The sequence below is a fragment of the Capricornis sumatraensis genome, chromosome 16 (genome assembly GCF_032405125.1).
Source record: "Capricornis sumatraensis isolate serow.1 chromosome 16, serow.2, whole genome shotgun sequence".
Taxonomy (NCBI): domain Eukaryota; kingdom Metazoa; phylum Chordata; class Mammalia; order Artiodactyla; family Bovidae; genus Capricornis; species Capricornis sumatraensis.
The window spans coordinates 61,759,207-61,776,075 of record NC_091084.1 but is presented as its reverse complement, the minus strand read 5'-3'; the positions used below and the strand labels follow the sequence as shown (position 1 = coordinate 61,776,075).

Below are 16,869 nucleotides of genomic sequence, written 5' to 3'. Positions count from 1 at the left end.
TTTGGTCTACCTTTTGGGAAACCCGTCACTAACCCCGGATGACTTCTGGAATCTCAGGGCTCTGATGAAGAGTGTTTGATAACCACTATTGCAGAGCAGCACTGATGGAATAAAGGACAGATTTTCTCTTTAAGACCATTAGAAGACATGGCCTGGATTTTAGACTAAATAATGTCCTTGGCCTCTTCCTACCTATAAATATTATAATTCATATGGAATATACACAAGACAAGACTTTCTCCAAAAAATATTAATAACTTTGCACATGCAATGAAAGATACAGAACTGAAGTGGTGGAACCTACACATTTGTAGGTAGGCTTTTCCTTACTAAGCTCAGAAAACCATTTCAGACTTCTCAGAAATCATCAGTGCTTTTAGTTGGGCCTGAGGTTAAACAGCATAATTAAATCTCCCCTAGATGGGAACTGGTCAAGTTGCTATTTTCTGCCTTTCAGGGTAAGCTGTGAAGTCAAGTTCACAGAATCTGAAAGCCTCGCTGGAGGCCCTAGATTTTGCCTCTTGTCACTTTTTCAAACCAGGGGTCCCTGAGCCTTGGGACAGACAAACCTTAGGTTTTGTGGTTGCACCATCATCTCCTGGTTACATATGTTTGTGTGCAATGAGTGTGTGTATGTGGGCAGCCTCCATATTCACTTGCTTATGGCTACTACTCTGAGTTATTTATGAACCCGCAGGTGAGGAGTTTAGGCCTGGCACTGCAAAAAACCATTTGCTTTGCAAAATCCTCAATCCAGTGGCTTCCTGGCTAGGTGGGTAATAAACAGCATATTGAAAATCATCCTACTGGAGCCAGAGAAAATCCAGCTTGCTCTGAGTGCAGGCACGAGCTGTGTGGATGGAGAGCAGGGGGCCAGCTCCCTGAGAGCAGATATCATCCTGCCCTGACTTTGAGCCACACTCTTTGGAAAGGAGGGCACTTCTCTAAGGCCTGATACAGGCTGGGAGTAGAAGGATGGAAGATCATGTCTAAATAGCGTTTCTGGGGAGCAGTTATGAATTTCTGCATCCTCACCTATAAGTTTGCATTTTATCCTTTTTAAAAAAAGTCATTAATTAGCTTTAAAGTAGCCAGACAATTGGGGAATTCCACTGAAGTCCCCAAATAATAAACTTGCTTAAAAGGAAGGAGATCATATTCAAATAAACTTGTCTCGCTTTTATTCGTTTAAGACAGCTAAAGAGGGCAAAGAGAGGGCAAATACCAGCCTCCTGATGGAGAGAGATAACAAGACTTCATGACCCCAGAACGAAACAGTGCACATTTTAAATGCTTCTTTTCTTTTCTTAAGAGATTTTTTCCATTGACCCTCATTAAGCTCTCCACAGGCTTATTTAGAGAAATTTTAGCAAATGGAAGGGGGAAAAAAAAGCCTTATCAGTTATTTGTATAAGTCCTGATAAATTTCTTTTTTCATAGATGTTGACTTGTGTGCCATAAGAACCTGATACCGACATAGAATTACAAACTTAATTACAGAGGCTGTAAGACAAAATATAAGGTATCCAGGGACATGTGCGAATCTACAAACGTGCTAAAAATTTCAACATGTTGAAATTTGTAAGAGATATGAATATACGGACCAAAGGCCCAGAGAAACTTGCTTAGCTTTCTTCTCATAGGTCACGGGAGATGTATACCACCTATGGGAAGTGTTTTCACTTGAGCCAGTGTCCCGTGGTGTAGGAAGTGTAGGAAGCAGTGTCCTATATGGTATCTCTCCAGACCACTTGGACATTTGATTGTTTCTCGTTTAGTTCCTAAGTTGTGTCTGACTCTTTGCGACCCAAAGGGCGGTAGCCCACCAGCCTCCTTTGTCCATAGGATTTTCCAGGCAAGATTACTGGAGAGGGTTACCATTTCCTTCTCCAGGGAATATTCCTGACCCAGAAGTTGAACCCAAGTCTCCTGCATTGCAGGCAGATTCTTCACTGCTGAGCTACCCAGGAAGACCCCAGATATTTGATTACTGATTCTTTTGAATAAAATGGAACTCAGCATCAAAGTCACACAATTCAAGTAAGAAAATGTTGACTAAAAAGATGCACAACGTGAGAGTTTTGAGTTAAGTTTTACTGGGGGCAAAATGAGACCTGGGAGCAGCCTGGGAGACAGCACCTCAGATAACTGAGAAACTGCTCCAAAGAGGTACTAGCGGAACGTCAATATGTAAGATTGTGCTGAAGGGGGCGTTCAGTGCAATCAAGCATTTACTTCATAAAAGCTTTTCTGCTAGTCACGAGGAGCTGATGTCACCATGAAGGGATTTAGTGCTTTTCTAGATATGAAGAGATGCAAGGGTTGGGGTCCATATAGTCAAAGCTATGGTTTTTCCAGTAATCATGTACAGATGTGAGAGATGGACCATAAAGAAGGCTGAGCACTGAAGAATTGATGCTTTGAAATTGTGCTGTTGGAGAAGACTCTTTTGAGAGTCCCTTGGACTGCAAGGAGATCCAACCAGTCCATCCTAAAGGAAATCAGTCCTGAATAGTCGTTGGAAGGGCTGATGCTAAAGCCCCAATACTTTGGCCACCTGATGTGAAGAGCTGACCCATTAGAAAAGACCCTGATGCTGGGAAAGATTGAAGGTGGGAGGAGAAGGGGAAGACAGAGGATGAGATGGTTGGATGGCATCACCGACTCGATGGACATGAGTTTGAGCAAACTCCCGGAGATGGTGAAGGGCAGGGAAGCCTGGAGTGCTGCAGTCCATGGGTCACAGAGAGTCGGACTCGACTGAGCGACTGAACAACAGAGGATTGGGGTCATGAAATCAGTTCCTGAAAATATCTTAACTATCTAAAGACCTGTTCCACCAGTTTCCCTGGAGCACAGAGTGCCTCACTCTCCATCCTGACCTGCCTTCAGGGCATGTCGAAAGTCAACAGCTACAGCAACACAGGATTCCGTCTCCACAGAGGCAGATGGCAGATGCCCTTGGCAAGCACCAATTTATAGTTGACAGTAAGATCACTTAGTGTTGGAATTTCCCTGATGGTCTAGTGGCTAGGATTCCAGCACTTCCAATATAGGGGGCCCAGGTTTGATTCCTGGTCAGGGAACTAGATCCCACATGCCACAACCAAAGATCCTGCATGCTGCAACTAAGACCCAGTGGAGCCAAAGAAATTAATTAATTTTGAAAAGATAACTTACTGTTAACTCTCACTGGGGGCAGTTTAGAGCTTATTTTATAAATAAGGAAGCTAGATATTCATGTCTCTCAACTCCCGGTGCAATACCCTATGTGAGTCTTACCTGTCTTGAAGCCCATTTGGGGTTGAGTGAAGGATGTGTTTGCCCTTGAGGAGTTTATGTTACTCATCTTCTTCCCTGGAACTCAATAGTTAATACAGGGCTTTGAAATGAAAATCATATTTGAAGAAAGAGGAAAAAAATGTTTTTTCTTTATCCTCACTAGTAAAGAAATCACAGCCTCTCCTCGACAAATCGAGTGTTGAAATAAATTAAAAGAAATCACTTTTCTTTGAAATAGAGGATTCCCCCTTTAAAGAAAATAAAATCGGGAGGCAGCTTCTGAAAGCTGTAACATCCAGAGGGGGCTCCACTGAATTTCATCTCACTGCCCACTGGCAAAGACTTTTTTGTTTTCCTTGTCTGATAGTCCTGCACTGAGTCACTATCATTTGTATATTTCACAGTAAGTGTGGCACTCTCTCTCCACAGGTTACGGCATTATGACCGACGGTTACACAACGTACATCAATGCCTCAACGTGTACAGTCAGCTTTCAACCGACCAACCCTCCAATTATATTTGACCTTCCAAACCCACAGGGTTCCTGAAGCTCCAGACACCCAATTGGAATGTGAGGGAAGGTCTAAAGAAACTGCCATTTTTCTAATTACAAACTTACATTCTCTTCCTTGTTTATTTCCAGATCCTGTGAGTTCTTTTTGTAAATTGCTGGAACACAAATGATGCTAGAGGTTATGCTTCTTCTTCCTCTTTTTTTTAAAATGGGGCATCCATTTGGAATCAAAAGAGCATTGTGAATTTGTAAAATGACTTCTGTTTTCTCAAAGGCCACGCCATTGTAAATTGTTAGTGTTCGCCAAAGGACAGCCAAGCTTTCTTTTGAAAAGGTGACAAAAGTCTTATTTTAATATGCTTTAAGCTGGAAAAAAAAAAAAAATAAAGCAGGTAGGCAGTGTTTTAAAAACTACCCAGATTTGCACAACAGTTTAAGAGTATTGTTTGAAGTATTTTATTTTTATGATGTTTGTTGTTGTTGTTGTTTTTCTTGGGAATGCTTCTTTTTTGCAGACGTGGCCCAGATTTAGAGCAATCTTTGCAACAAAAGTAGGCGTGGAAAAGACTTCCCTTCACACTCTCACTATAAAGCAAGCTGTGTCAAGGGAAAAAAACAACTCTTGTTTAGAGGATGGCTTAGCTAGTGAGATCCATATTGTGGTTATACAAGGTCTCATCGTTTGTTTGTTTCTTTTAAATTATTTTAGCTTTAAAAATATGGAAATGGAATCTGTCAAGAGCAGGTATTTCATGCAGTTTTAAAAAAAATGAGCGTGCAGACTCCTTTTCAATATGGGTTTATATATATAAATATTTTTCGTGTATTATGACTAAGTTAGGAGTTTAATATTGCCAAGGACAGTACAACTGTAAAGGGGTGCTTGATAGTGGAGCATCAGAAGTCCGAAGGAGCTGACGCATGTTCTCAGAACTCAAGGTCTTAAAGAGCTTGAGTTAAATCTAGGTACACTCGCAGGCGTGTATAGATTTAAATGGATGCAATGGAAGCTAACTAAAATGAGGCTTAGTTGTCCTTTATATTTAAATACCCTGAACTGTCTTCTTACGTCCTTCTCCCTCCCCACCCCCCCATTTTGCACTGTGTGTCGATGCAATCTTCGCTAGCACAAAATATTGTCGCTAATAGTCATTTCTGTTTCCCCATTGTAAATGCTGTTGAGCTTTATTCTATTTTATGTTATCTTGTTAATGAAATTTAGGAAAGCAGTTGTTTCTTTAAATTTATTGTGATATTCTATATCTAGCGGCCTTTATATGCAAATAAAATTGCAAGATTTTTAAATCTGTGCTGTTTGGAGGGTTGGCTGGTGGGAGGATGGTAGTTTAGTCTTGGGGCAAGAGGGATTTATTCATATGCAGCATTAGTACTACTCCCTTTCAGAGGAATTAGAATAAGTGACTTCTTTTTTCTAATTTTTAATAAATTTTTATTACCTTCCATTCACGGGCTGGCAGGTAGATCGATAAGGCACTCAGTGTACTCTTTCCTTCCATCACACTGTCATCTATCTTGCTGTAGATTTCAGAGGGTGAGGATTTCCTCTTTAGCTATTGTAATGTCTATAGGAACAGAGGGACTGTTGTGGACATGTGTGTGGGAATGAGAGGACAAACCAGTGGGTAACAGAGTAACCCCTTCATGATCCCTTTTGTCCCCAGGAGCAGTCACCATCCCCCCCCCACTTTTTTTTTATTAATAAGTAAGGTCCACCTCTAGAATCCCTGGAAGAGGAAATGGCAACCCACTCCAGTATTCTTGCCTAGGAAATTCCATGGACAGAGGAGCCTGGCAGGCTATAGTCCATGGAGTTGCAGAGTCAGACATCACTTAGAGATTGAGCACGTGCACCACTAGAATGTTGTAGCAGTCAGGAGGCAGCAGGGGCCCGGTGGGGAAAACCATATTACATTCTTTTAATTTTCTCTGGAAGAGCCCTTAAAGAAAAGCAGCCTGATCTTGAATCTGCAATATACCCCGTACGTCTGCATTCCAGTGCCTGTTGGATTGTAGCATTCTAACACATCTTCCTCCCTTCCTACCCATGAGGCATCCTTTGGTATAATCCACAAAAGGAATTCTTTGATTTCAGTACCAGCAAATTACAGAGAATGTCTTAGGCCAGAATTCTGGCTCAGAGTCATACTGTTAATACTCATGAAGAGTCTTAGGTGGCCACCCAGAGCCAGAAGTGGTCTGTGACCTTGGTAGCTGAGATGTGCTGTGGAGGTAAACCATACTTCCTTGACCTACTGCATCAGCAGAAGAGGGTGGTGATTTCAGGCTCATTCCCCGGGTGCTGAACTGAGCATGGACCAAATGGGAATTTCAGCTGGTTACAGTGTAGGGAGTTAGGCCCAGCCAGACTTCTGGAAAAGCAGGCTCTCCAGAGACAGGTGGATGATCGCGATGACAAGTGTGCGTGCCCAGCCCTTGAGAGCACGTCTGGACACTAATTAAGCTAAGCACTTACTAAAATTGCTTTCCATTGTGTGGGGGCAGGAAGCAGCCCAGTCTGTTAATCTACGGGGTGGACTGGCTCAGACAGAGCTTCCTTCAGCCGGTCCAGGTTCACCATTCCATATGTGTGAACTGCCTCCGGGGGTCCAGGATGACTGTCCCAAGGCCAGACGTTTTCTCTGCTTGGCCTTATAACAAGGAAACATCGGAAATCGCTTAGACATCATGCACTTTCTATCCTTCTGTCACCAGGCACTCTGCTAAGTCGGTTTCCTATTTTGTTTTTGTTGTCGTTATTCAGTTACCAACTCGTGTCTGACTCTTTGCAACCTCATGGACTGTAGCACGGCAGGCTTCCCTGTCCTTCACTATATCCTGGAGTTTGCTCAAATTCATGTCCATTGAGTTGGTGAGGGTAGCCAACCATCTCATCCTCTGCCGCCACCCCCTCCTCTTCTTTTGCCTTCAATTTCTTCCCCAGCATCAGGGTCTCAGAATCCTGGGAGAGGTTACCTAAGCCCCACTTTTTAGATAGGAAACTGAGACTCCAAAAATTAAATCACTTTCCCTAGGAAAATGGAAGCTTCAAATTCATTCCCTAGAGAAATGGAAGGTCTGTTTGACTCTCTAGTCAATACCCTTTTCATCACCCTACCTCTAGGACAGAAAGGAGAATGCCGTCCAAGAGCTGATAGAAGACTGATGGGTCTGGGGGTACTCCCTTGTCCCTCACCTAGGGGCCTGCTGAAGCACACTGCACAGGGCTTTATGACCGCAGCCGGCTGAACCACGTCCTTCCCACTTGAAGCCTAGCACAGTGTGGTGCAGAAGAGCACAGAGCCTAGAGCCAGCGCCTGGCTCCCCAGCACCTGGCTCTCCCTCAAACTTTGGCTGGGTACTCACCCTTCCTGTAAAATAGGGGTGATGGTGATGATGATGACGTCATTGTACATTGTTGGTCTGCATTACATGATGTGGAGATCACTGCCTGGCATCTTAGTAAGTGGTAATACATGCTTGATAAACACCGTCTCCTGTGCTGCATTGAGATTCTCCAGGCAGGACCTGCCGTCGACTTCTCACCTACAAGAGCATTTTTTCCGAGAAAGTGTGTCTGTTTGCAGTCATTGGAAACCATTTATGATCCCTCTTTATAAGACTATGTCTTCTCTGGAGAAATGTTCGTTTAGGTATTCTACCCATTGAGCTGTATGAGCTGCTTATATGTTTTGGAGAGTAATCTTTTGTCAGTTGTTTCTTTTGTAATTATTTCCTCCCATTCTGAGGGCTGTCTTTTAATCTTGTTTATTGTTTCCTTTGCTGTGCAAAAGCTTTTAGGTTTCATTAAGTCTCATTTGTTTATCTTTGTTGTTATTTCCATTATTCTAGACCACCATGTGTAAACTAGATAGCCAGTAAGAAGTTGCTGTTTAACACAGGGAGGCCAGGCAGGCACTTTGATGATCTGCAGGGCTGGGGTGTGGGGAGGGAAGGGAGGTGATATATGTGTAATTATGGCTGATTTGCATTGTTGTATGGCAGAAACCATCACAACATTGCAAAGCAATTTTCCTCCAATTAAAAAATAAATTAAAAAAAAGAACATGAAGAATGCCAAGGGCATTTGCTAGAGGCAGATCAGGGAGACTGATTTTTCAGTTTGGATATCTTAGTTTGCAAAATCCCATCTAATCTCAGAACAGGAAGGGGGCTATATTCTTTCAAGTCGCATTAAACGGCACCCATGGATCTTAGCCTCTCTTGCCCTTTGGGTCTTTACATTTCATCTCACCATCTTTTTTCAAGCTCAATTAGTGAATTTTTTCTCTACATTTTCTCCCCAGCTCCTTTTGTCTTATAAAGATGCTGGGGGATGCCAAAATCCCCTTAAGAGGCAGGTCACTGTTGTTCTGACAGGTGGCCAGCGTTAAGCCTGCCTTCATCTCCATCACTTAAGTAAATAAATACTGTGACCCAGGTCTTAAGTAGGGAGAAACAGAAGCTGGGAGGATTGGGGACTTGTCAATTGCAGATAAAACACTTGCTGTGCCCAGAATAATCCCCCTTCCCCCAACCCTCATCCAGCAAGAATGTGCTGCTTTGATAGAGTTAACGTCCACATGGTATTTTGCTTTTCCAGTGTCTTTTCATGCCCTTCTCACGCCTTCCCAGTCCCACTTGCCTAAAAATTTTAAGGTACTTTTTGTTTAATTATTAAACCAAAGTGAATTCAGAGATTAAGTGAATTTTGAGAATTCGGCTCTGAGCTGAGGCATTTAGAAATACTGCTGGGCATGGGGCAGGAGGTCATTCGAGGTGGGGAGGGGTCCTGGACTGGACAGTCTTAATGAGTGGTTTCATAGAAGGCTCTAAGCCCACTTCTGGCTGTCACCTTCTTAACACAAAACGTTTTTTCTCCTACTCTGCAGTGAAGAAGCAGGATTGCTGCATGTATGACTCAGAAGTTTAAAGCTATTTTCTTTTCCTTTGCAAAATGTCACCTCTACCAATGTACTTCTGTCCTTCCTTTCCATGGAAGAGAAAAGCATGCTAACTGAAAAGCCTCTCTGAGAAGCCTCTCTGGATGACTGTATAAAATCACTTGTGCAGCTCATGAGAAGTTCAGAGAGTCAGTGGCACCATCATGCTCACACAGCAGATTCAAAGAGATAGCCCTGCATTGACATTCAGACTCTTAACTTTGAACATAAACGGCTCTCTCAACTTGACATTCAGGAATAATCGAAGATGGGGAGATGAGTTTGGCCAGACATAATGTAATTTTGTAGCCAAGAACAAGTTGCCTATATGGGGCTTATTAAACCAGATTACTTGAAAAAAGCTCAGAATCTGACCCCCAAGTGTTCCCATGAGTGTTCACTTTTTTCCCTTCAACTTGTCCAGCTACACTTTCTCTGATGGGCAGCCAGTTCCTTCTACTGGAAGAGATGCATGCCTGTTTCTGCCTTTGCTCCCTCTGAACTTGGACTGCTCTCCATCATGCATTTTGACATGCATGCACATGTCCAGTCTGGAAGACACTGGGTAGGGGTCAGAGCCCCCAACTTTGGCACCAGACATGGTTTTTCCATATTCCATTGGCCATCTGGGTAGCCAATGACACCTCAGCCTCAGGCTCCACACCTGTGTAATGGGAATGCTTCCTACCAACTCTGGCAGTGGACTTGTCAGAGCTGATAATAACATCATAGGATCCTGGGCCCAGTGAGCTATTATTTAAAAATGGAAGACTTTATTCTGCCAGCCATCATACTTTTTTACAAATGCAGAAAGAAACATGTAGCTTGTTTTTCTCTGTTAGAGCCCTTTACATGAGAAAGCGAATTCCTTGAGCTGGACTGAGTCAGGTTAAAGGAGCTGCAAAGCCCAGCCACCCATAAATCAAGCTCTTTAAATTCCTGTCTCTCTCTCTCCCTCTCTGAGCTACCTGACAAAACATTTGTGGTAGGTTCTTCTCGACCCCTTCTTATTTCCTTCCTGAATTAGGGATGCCTTACAAGACAAAAATCTTGAGGTAAAAGGTCTTTCATATCCGAGAGCATCTATATCTGGGTAATGGTGAGAGAGAAAAATGCATTTCCATTAGGAAGCATGGCCACAGTGGTACTAAAAGCGCGAGTAGACTAAACATACAGAGCGGAGAGCCTGTGCCCATCAATCAGCTTTGATTTTTATGAAGCCACAGTTACCATGAGGTGCATCTGAATGCTCTCAGAGCCCACTTACCAAGGGAAAGGGCCGTGATTTCATAGCCTGTTTCTGCCCCGACCTTAGTGGATGACCTTGGAAATCCAAGGCCGAGCTTTTCAGTAGGAGCTCCAGAAATAGCAAATGACTTGGAACCCGAGTGCTCCATGCTTGAGCTCACCAACATGCCCTTGCACATACTGGCAATAATGCTTCAGTAGCAACAACTTAATCCTCATATTTCCTGGAAACTTTTCTGAGTTTCCTTATCCTTACCCAGAACACCCCCCACCCTTGATACCATCATAGCCACCCCCTCACCCCACACACACATACTTCAACCTGTAGGACATTCTGATTACTGCTTGTCTGCCTGTGAGCTTCCTGAAATCAGGGACAAGATCTGTCTCTGCATTCCCAGCATCTAGATCCAAAGACATGCTTTCTTAATAAATTGTTTGGCAGAAAATAGCCAGGTCTGCGAGTAAGATAGGAGAAGTTAATCACAGATCAGATCAATAAATATTTACTGGACACTGTAAGCCCAGTGATATACCAAAAAGCTTCTTTTGTAAGACCTAGTTCTTGCCATGAAAAGTAATTTTGGTCCCCAAAAAAGAAAAAAAAGATATTGACACATGAAGTTAAACAGCAATAAGAGATTTAAATAATAGTTCAAGACAATAATTAAAAAAAAAAATCAGAGTCTGTGATGCACAGTTTTCTCCAGTTATATGAGTGGCCATCATTCTGGGGAAGTGCTCACCGGGGTTTAAGCTCCAGACAAGCACAGACAGCTACCCCAGGAAAGGGAGTCTGAGTGATAATGTCAGTCCCATGCAGCTTCATTCCTGCAGGAGAAAAACCAGTCTGACCAGTGGCAATTCCAAATGTGTCACGTAGCTGGTTTGTTTTCTTAATTTACTCTAGGAAATGGTTTTCTCTAATGGCATGCCATTGACAAAATGCACCATAATGTCTTCATCCATCACCTCCAAGTGCCTTTGCATGCATCAGTTGTTGACTTGTTTTCTCCCGTTCAGCACATAAGTGAAAGGAATGATTTATCCAAGGCCACAAGTTACTTTTATATGGAATCTGAAATAGCTCCCTGGAGAAATACTGCCCTAGCACATGTTCCTTTATGCTGCTCTGAACTTGTATTGAAAGGTGACTTTGGCCTGGACTGCACTGATATCCTCCTGACCAGTGTTTCCTGGGGAGCTGATCCAGGGGTCTATTGTGGTTTTTAACTCTCAGATATAAGAACTCGCATTCCTGTGAGTGTGACCATTTAGGACTGGGTTATGGGGGGTGGAAACTAGGACTTGGCCTTTGATGCTGTGTAAGGACATTTGAACATGTAATGAGGTTCCCCCATGAGCTCTCTTGAACTCATATTCACCAGGAAGAGAAAGGGTATGACATACATGAATACACTTCCCTTTCTTCTTTTAATTTGTCCCACGTCCCTGAACTTCGCTCCCCAGGCTGGAGACAGTCTGGCCCTTGATCCTTCAGAGTTTTGCACATCATTGATGCAGAAATGGGAGAAAAACAGGAACATCAAGATAATTCTTATTAGATCTGAATAGACATTTTTCCAAAGAAGACATACAAATTGCCAACAGACACATGAAAGATGCTCAACATCATTTATCACTGGGGAAAGGCAAATCAAAACCACAATGAGATATCACCTCACCTCTGTCAGAATGGTTATCATCAAATAGACAACAAGAAGCAAGTGTTGAGCAGGGTGGGGAGAAATAAGAACTCTTGTACACTGTTGGTGGGAATATAAATTGTTTGGCTATTATGTAAAACAGTAGGGAGGTTCCTCAAAAGAGTAAAAGATAGAACCACTATACAAGCTACCAATTCTACCTCTTGGCATTTACTTGAAGAAAAAAATACTAATCTGAAAACATACCTACACCTCCATGTTCATGGCAAGCATTATTTACTATAGCCAAAATATGAAAGTACTCTAGATGTCCATTGATAGATGAGTGGATAAAAAAGATGTGATACACATATACACACAGTGGAACATTACTCAGCCATAAAAAGAATGAAATATTGCCATTTGTAACAATATAGAGGGGCCTAGGGGGTATTATGCTAAGTGAAATAAGTCAGAAAAAGTCAAATGCTATGTGATTTCACTTATATGTGGAATCTAAAAAAGCAAATGAGTAGACATTACAGAAATGGACTTACAGAGAGCAAATTGGCAGTTGCCAGAGGGGAGAGGAGTGAGGGGCTAGGTGGAATACAGAAAGCGGATTAAGAGGTACATACTTCCAGTATAAGTCACAGGGATGTAATATGCAGATAAGGAATATAGTCAATAATACTATGACAATTTTGTTTGGTGAGAGATGGTTACTAGACTTTAATGTATTTAAATGTCCAATCACTGTATTGTACACCTGAAACCTAGTAATGTATGCAACTATACATCGATTAATTTTTTTAACAAAAGATCATTTTTATCTGCTAAAGTTTCTTTGAGAGAAGGCAGAGAATGGCATTCTCAAAATCTGACTTGGTACTGACTCAGACATTGCAAAGCTTTTGTCTGATGGTGATCATAAAGATTAAACATTTGAAGTATCTTAGAGTACAGAGATCCTGGAATGTTGAACACAGTACTCCTGTCTGCAGTGCTAATAACTTGTGGCAAGATTTGAAATAACATGTTTACATTATCTCAAAAAATTGAAAAATAGAACTTGGAGGGTTTCTTTCACCTGAGAAAATGTTGGAATCAATTTTACGGCAATAGTGCTAATTGTCACACTGTGTTTCTGTATGAAAGGAGGGGAAAGACAGAGACTGTACGTCAACAATACTACATCATGTATGTAGCAAATTAACCCTTTTCCTTGACTGGCTATATTTCTGGATACAAGTGGAATTGAAATAAGGTGTACAGAAGGATAAGAATTCCCTCGCATTGTTTTCGAAAGGGCTGCATAACCAAAATAAAAAATCTGGAACTAATCATAAGACCACTGATTGTAATGGGAGCAATGTGTTGGTTTCACATCTTATAAGCAAAAGCTGTATGTTCTAGGAAAAGTCAGAATACAATTGGGATTGTATTTCTCTGGCATTTATATTGAATAGATCATCTTCCCAAAGAAAAATGAAGTCTCCGGGTACAGCATCCAGAAATAGCAATACAATATGCTTGAGTTCAGAAATTATGCTGAGAGATGTGTTCAATAAAAAGGTGAAGTAGGGGTCAAGAAAGAAGAAGAAGGAGAGAAAGCAAGAGGCCTAGGTCCAAAACTCAGTCAACTTTAGGATTTCTGAGACCAGTAGGTGTGACTTGCATATGTCTTTTGCTCACTTTCTTTAAACTGAATTGACGGATTTATCTTCTCTAACGTTAGGACATCTGGGTGTTGCATTCATACGAAGTCTGCTGGCTTTTGTAAGGAGACAGGGAGAGCTGGACCTCTCCTCTACTGCCCCTGCCATCACAGTCCATATGATGGGTTTTTCCAACACAGTCAACACAATGGAACATGGAAGGCTGTTTTGTGAGAATGTTACTTTTTTTTTTTTTTTTTTACTTTACAATATTGTATTGGTTTTGCCATACATCAGCATGAATCCGTCATGGATGTACATGTGTTCAGGATTGAGAATGTTACTTTTAACGAAGATTCTTCCCATGAAATAAATTATGTATCTCCAGTCAGTTCAGTTCAGGCAGTTCAGTCGCTCAGTCGTGTCCGACTCTTTGCGACCCCATGAATCGCAGCACGCCAGGCCTCCCTGTCCATCACCAACTACCGGAGTTCACTCAGACTCACGTCCGTCGAGTCGGTGATGCCATCCAGCCATCTCATCCTCTGTCGTCCCCTTCTCCTTCTGACCCCAATCCCTCCCAGCATCAAAGTCTTTTCCAATGGGTCAGCTCTTCCCATGAGGTGGCCAAAGTATTGGAGCTTCAGCTTTAGCATCATTCTCTCCAAAGAAATCCCAGGGCTGATCTCCTTCAGAATGGACTGGTTGGATCTCCTTGCAGTCCAAGGGACTCTCAAGAGTCTTCTCCAACACCACAGTTCAAAAGCATCAATTCTTCGGTGCTCAGCTTTCTTCACAGTCCAACTCTCACATCCATACATGACCACAGGAACAACCATAGCCTTGACTAGACGGACCTTAGTTGGCAAAGTAACGTCTCTGCTTTTCAATATGCTGTCTAGGTTGGCCCAGTGAAGTGACAAGATGCAGGCTCTTCCAGCTCTACTTGTAGATTCAGCAGTATCTGATTTATTGATATCAATATTTATATCCATACCAGGTGTGCTGTGGTTGTTTGGTGGTATTTGCAGTGAATAGCTTGGCTGGGATGCTAAGGACATCACCTACTGTTGTTAAAACTCAGCATTCTCAAAGCTATTTAAAGAAGCCCTTCATCACCAACCTCTTTCTACCAATGTTAAAAGCAATTCAATAGAGGCATTCTCCTTTCATAGTCCCCCAAGTAATTGTTACTAAGAGGCATTCTTCAGGGAGACTTTTGTTGGCAATTTTTTTCCTTTTATGTAGTTCCTTTTCCTCTGAAAGTTTTGTAAGACTGTAAGTGTCACTCTTTAGTTGAATCTTTGTATCGTTCTTTCAGTTTGTTAGAAAATGTTTCTACTCCTTACCTAAAGTCAAAAAGATTCTGTTTTAGACCTCATTTGAGGAAGGAGGTTTGGAAGTGGCATACCCAGTAGATAACTTTTTGGGTGTTAGTGGCCAGTAAGGTGCACTTGGGGGATGTTAGATGGAGGGCAGAGACGCAAATCTGTACCTCTGTAGCCAGGCACCAGGTCCCTAATATTATCTCATGGGGCCACTTTTCATCAGGCACCATATTTAGCATAATATTGAGCGTAGAATTGGGCCAAAGAGAGGCTGCAACTGAAGCCTTAACCACAGTGGTCTAACCTGCATCAGAGCAAATGAGCAAATGAGTTTTTCTCCAAGTGACCAGCATCAAATCAGTGGTGCCATTCCCTTTTCTTCAACACACTGTCACACGCAATGGCACCCCACTCCAGTACTCTCGCCTGGAAAATCCCATGGACAGAGGAGCCTGGTGGGCTGCAGTCCATGGGGTCGCTAACAGTCTGACACGACTGAGTGACTTCACTTTCACTTTTCACTTTCATGCATTAGAGAAGGAAATGGCAACCCACTCCAGTGTTCTTGCCTGGAGAATCCCAGGGATCGGGGAGCCTGGTGGGCTGCCGTCTATGGGGTCATACACAGTCGGACACAACTGAAGCGACTTAGCAGCAGTAGCAGTAGCAGCACCATTTTCTATTGTGATTTTTGCAGACCATGACTTATTTCATCACTTTTATTTTTTAGCCATGATGTCTATAAAGAGGAAAAGGTACCAGTACATTCATTTATTAGTGTTTGATGACAGTTCAGTTCAGTTCAGGCAGTTCAGTCATGTCCAACTCTTTGCGACCCCATGAATCGCAGCACGCCAGGCCTCCCTGTCCATCACCATCTCCCGGAGTTCACTCAGACTCACGTCCATCGAGTCCATGATGCCATCCAGCCATCATCCTCGGTCGTCCCCTTCTCCTGCCCCCAATCCCTCCCAGCATCAGAGTCTTTTCCAATGAGTCAGCTCTTCGCATGAGGTGGCCAAAGTACTGGAGCTTCAACTTTAGCATCATTCCTTCCAAAGAAATCCCAGGGTTGATCTCCTTCAGAATGGACTGGTTGGATCTCCTTGCAGTCCAAGGGACTCTCAAGAGTCTTCTCCAACACCACAGTTCAAACGCATCAATTCTTCGGTGCTCAGCTTTCTTCACAGTCCAACTCTCACATCCATACATGACCACTGGAAAAACCATAGCCTTGACTAGACGGACCTTAGTCGGCAAAGTAATGTCTCTGCTTTTGAATATACTATCTAGGTTGGTTGTAACTTTTCTTCCAAGGAGTAAGCGTCTTTTAATTTCATGGCTGCAGTCACCATCTGCAGTGATTTTGGAGCCCAAAAAAATAAAGTCTGACACTGTTTCCACTGTTTCCCCATCTATTTCCCATGAAGTGATGGGACCGGATGCCACAAACATGTTTTATTGGAGAAAGAAATAAATACGAAGTAATTGACCTTTGGACCATGTGGTTAGGAGTGCATGTGTGTAAGCTGCAGTGGTCTGGCTAATGTTAAATCTAGGAAATTAAAGTTTTCAGTCTTTTAAACTTTTGTTGTTTGGATGATACATCTTAAAACAGGCCAATGAGTGCACTCTTTCTTCTTCAAGGATTTAGAACTTCTCTGGCTAATATTAACATTGACGTCTGCAAAGTGAGGTTGAAATGGATACCCAAATAATGAGGAATAGAATATCTCTCTCGTGGGCTAGGACTACTTGAAAGCTTTGGGGGATTTCTGAATTTTCCTACAGTTTTAGGGTGTCTCCCTTTTATTCCAGGTAAGTCAGCCAAAAAACTTCTCTACAACTTTCTCTGGTGGTGGTTTAGTTGCTAAGTCGTATCTGACTCATTGCTCCCCCATGGACTGTAGCCCACCAGGCTCCTCTGTCCATGGGATTTCCCAGGTAATTCAGTTAAAGAAAAAATAACAAACTCAAGACTCTAAATATTTATTCAGTACAGTACTGAGTTCTGTGACTCCATTTTTCAGGCTGATATATTGTAGATAGATAGGTATGTAGATATAGATACCAAGATAGATACATCTGTTTAAAAATATATACCTGTTTAATATATATTCGTTTTTTGTAGAAATTTTGTCTGTTCTGTTTAAAAGCCATATCTGAAAGTTAGAGATTATGGTCATAATGTGATATCCACAATTTATAATCTCTAACTGGTAGTGCAACCAT

General features: G+C 42.3%; 1 protein-coding gene across 1 annotated transcript in view; it reads left to right on the top strand.

The window, feature by feature from the left end:
• The window catches only part of MPPED2 (metallophosphoesterase domain containing 2), a 198,993-nt gene extending 195,163 nt beyond the window's left edge, over positions 1–3,830 (top strand). The window contains exon 6 of the mRNA XM_068989095.1: positions 3,712–3,830. Coding sequence (XP_068845196.1) covers positions 3,712–3,830 — 119 coding nt within the window. The remainder of the gene's footprint in view (positions 1–3,711) is intronic.
• The last annotated feature ends 13,039 nt before the right edge of the window (positions 3,831–16,869 follow it).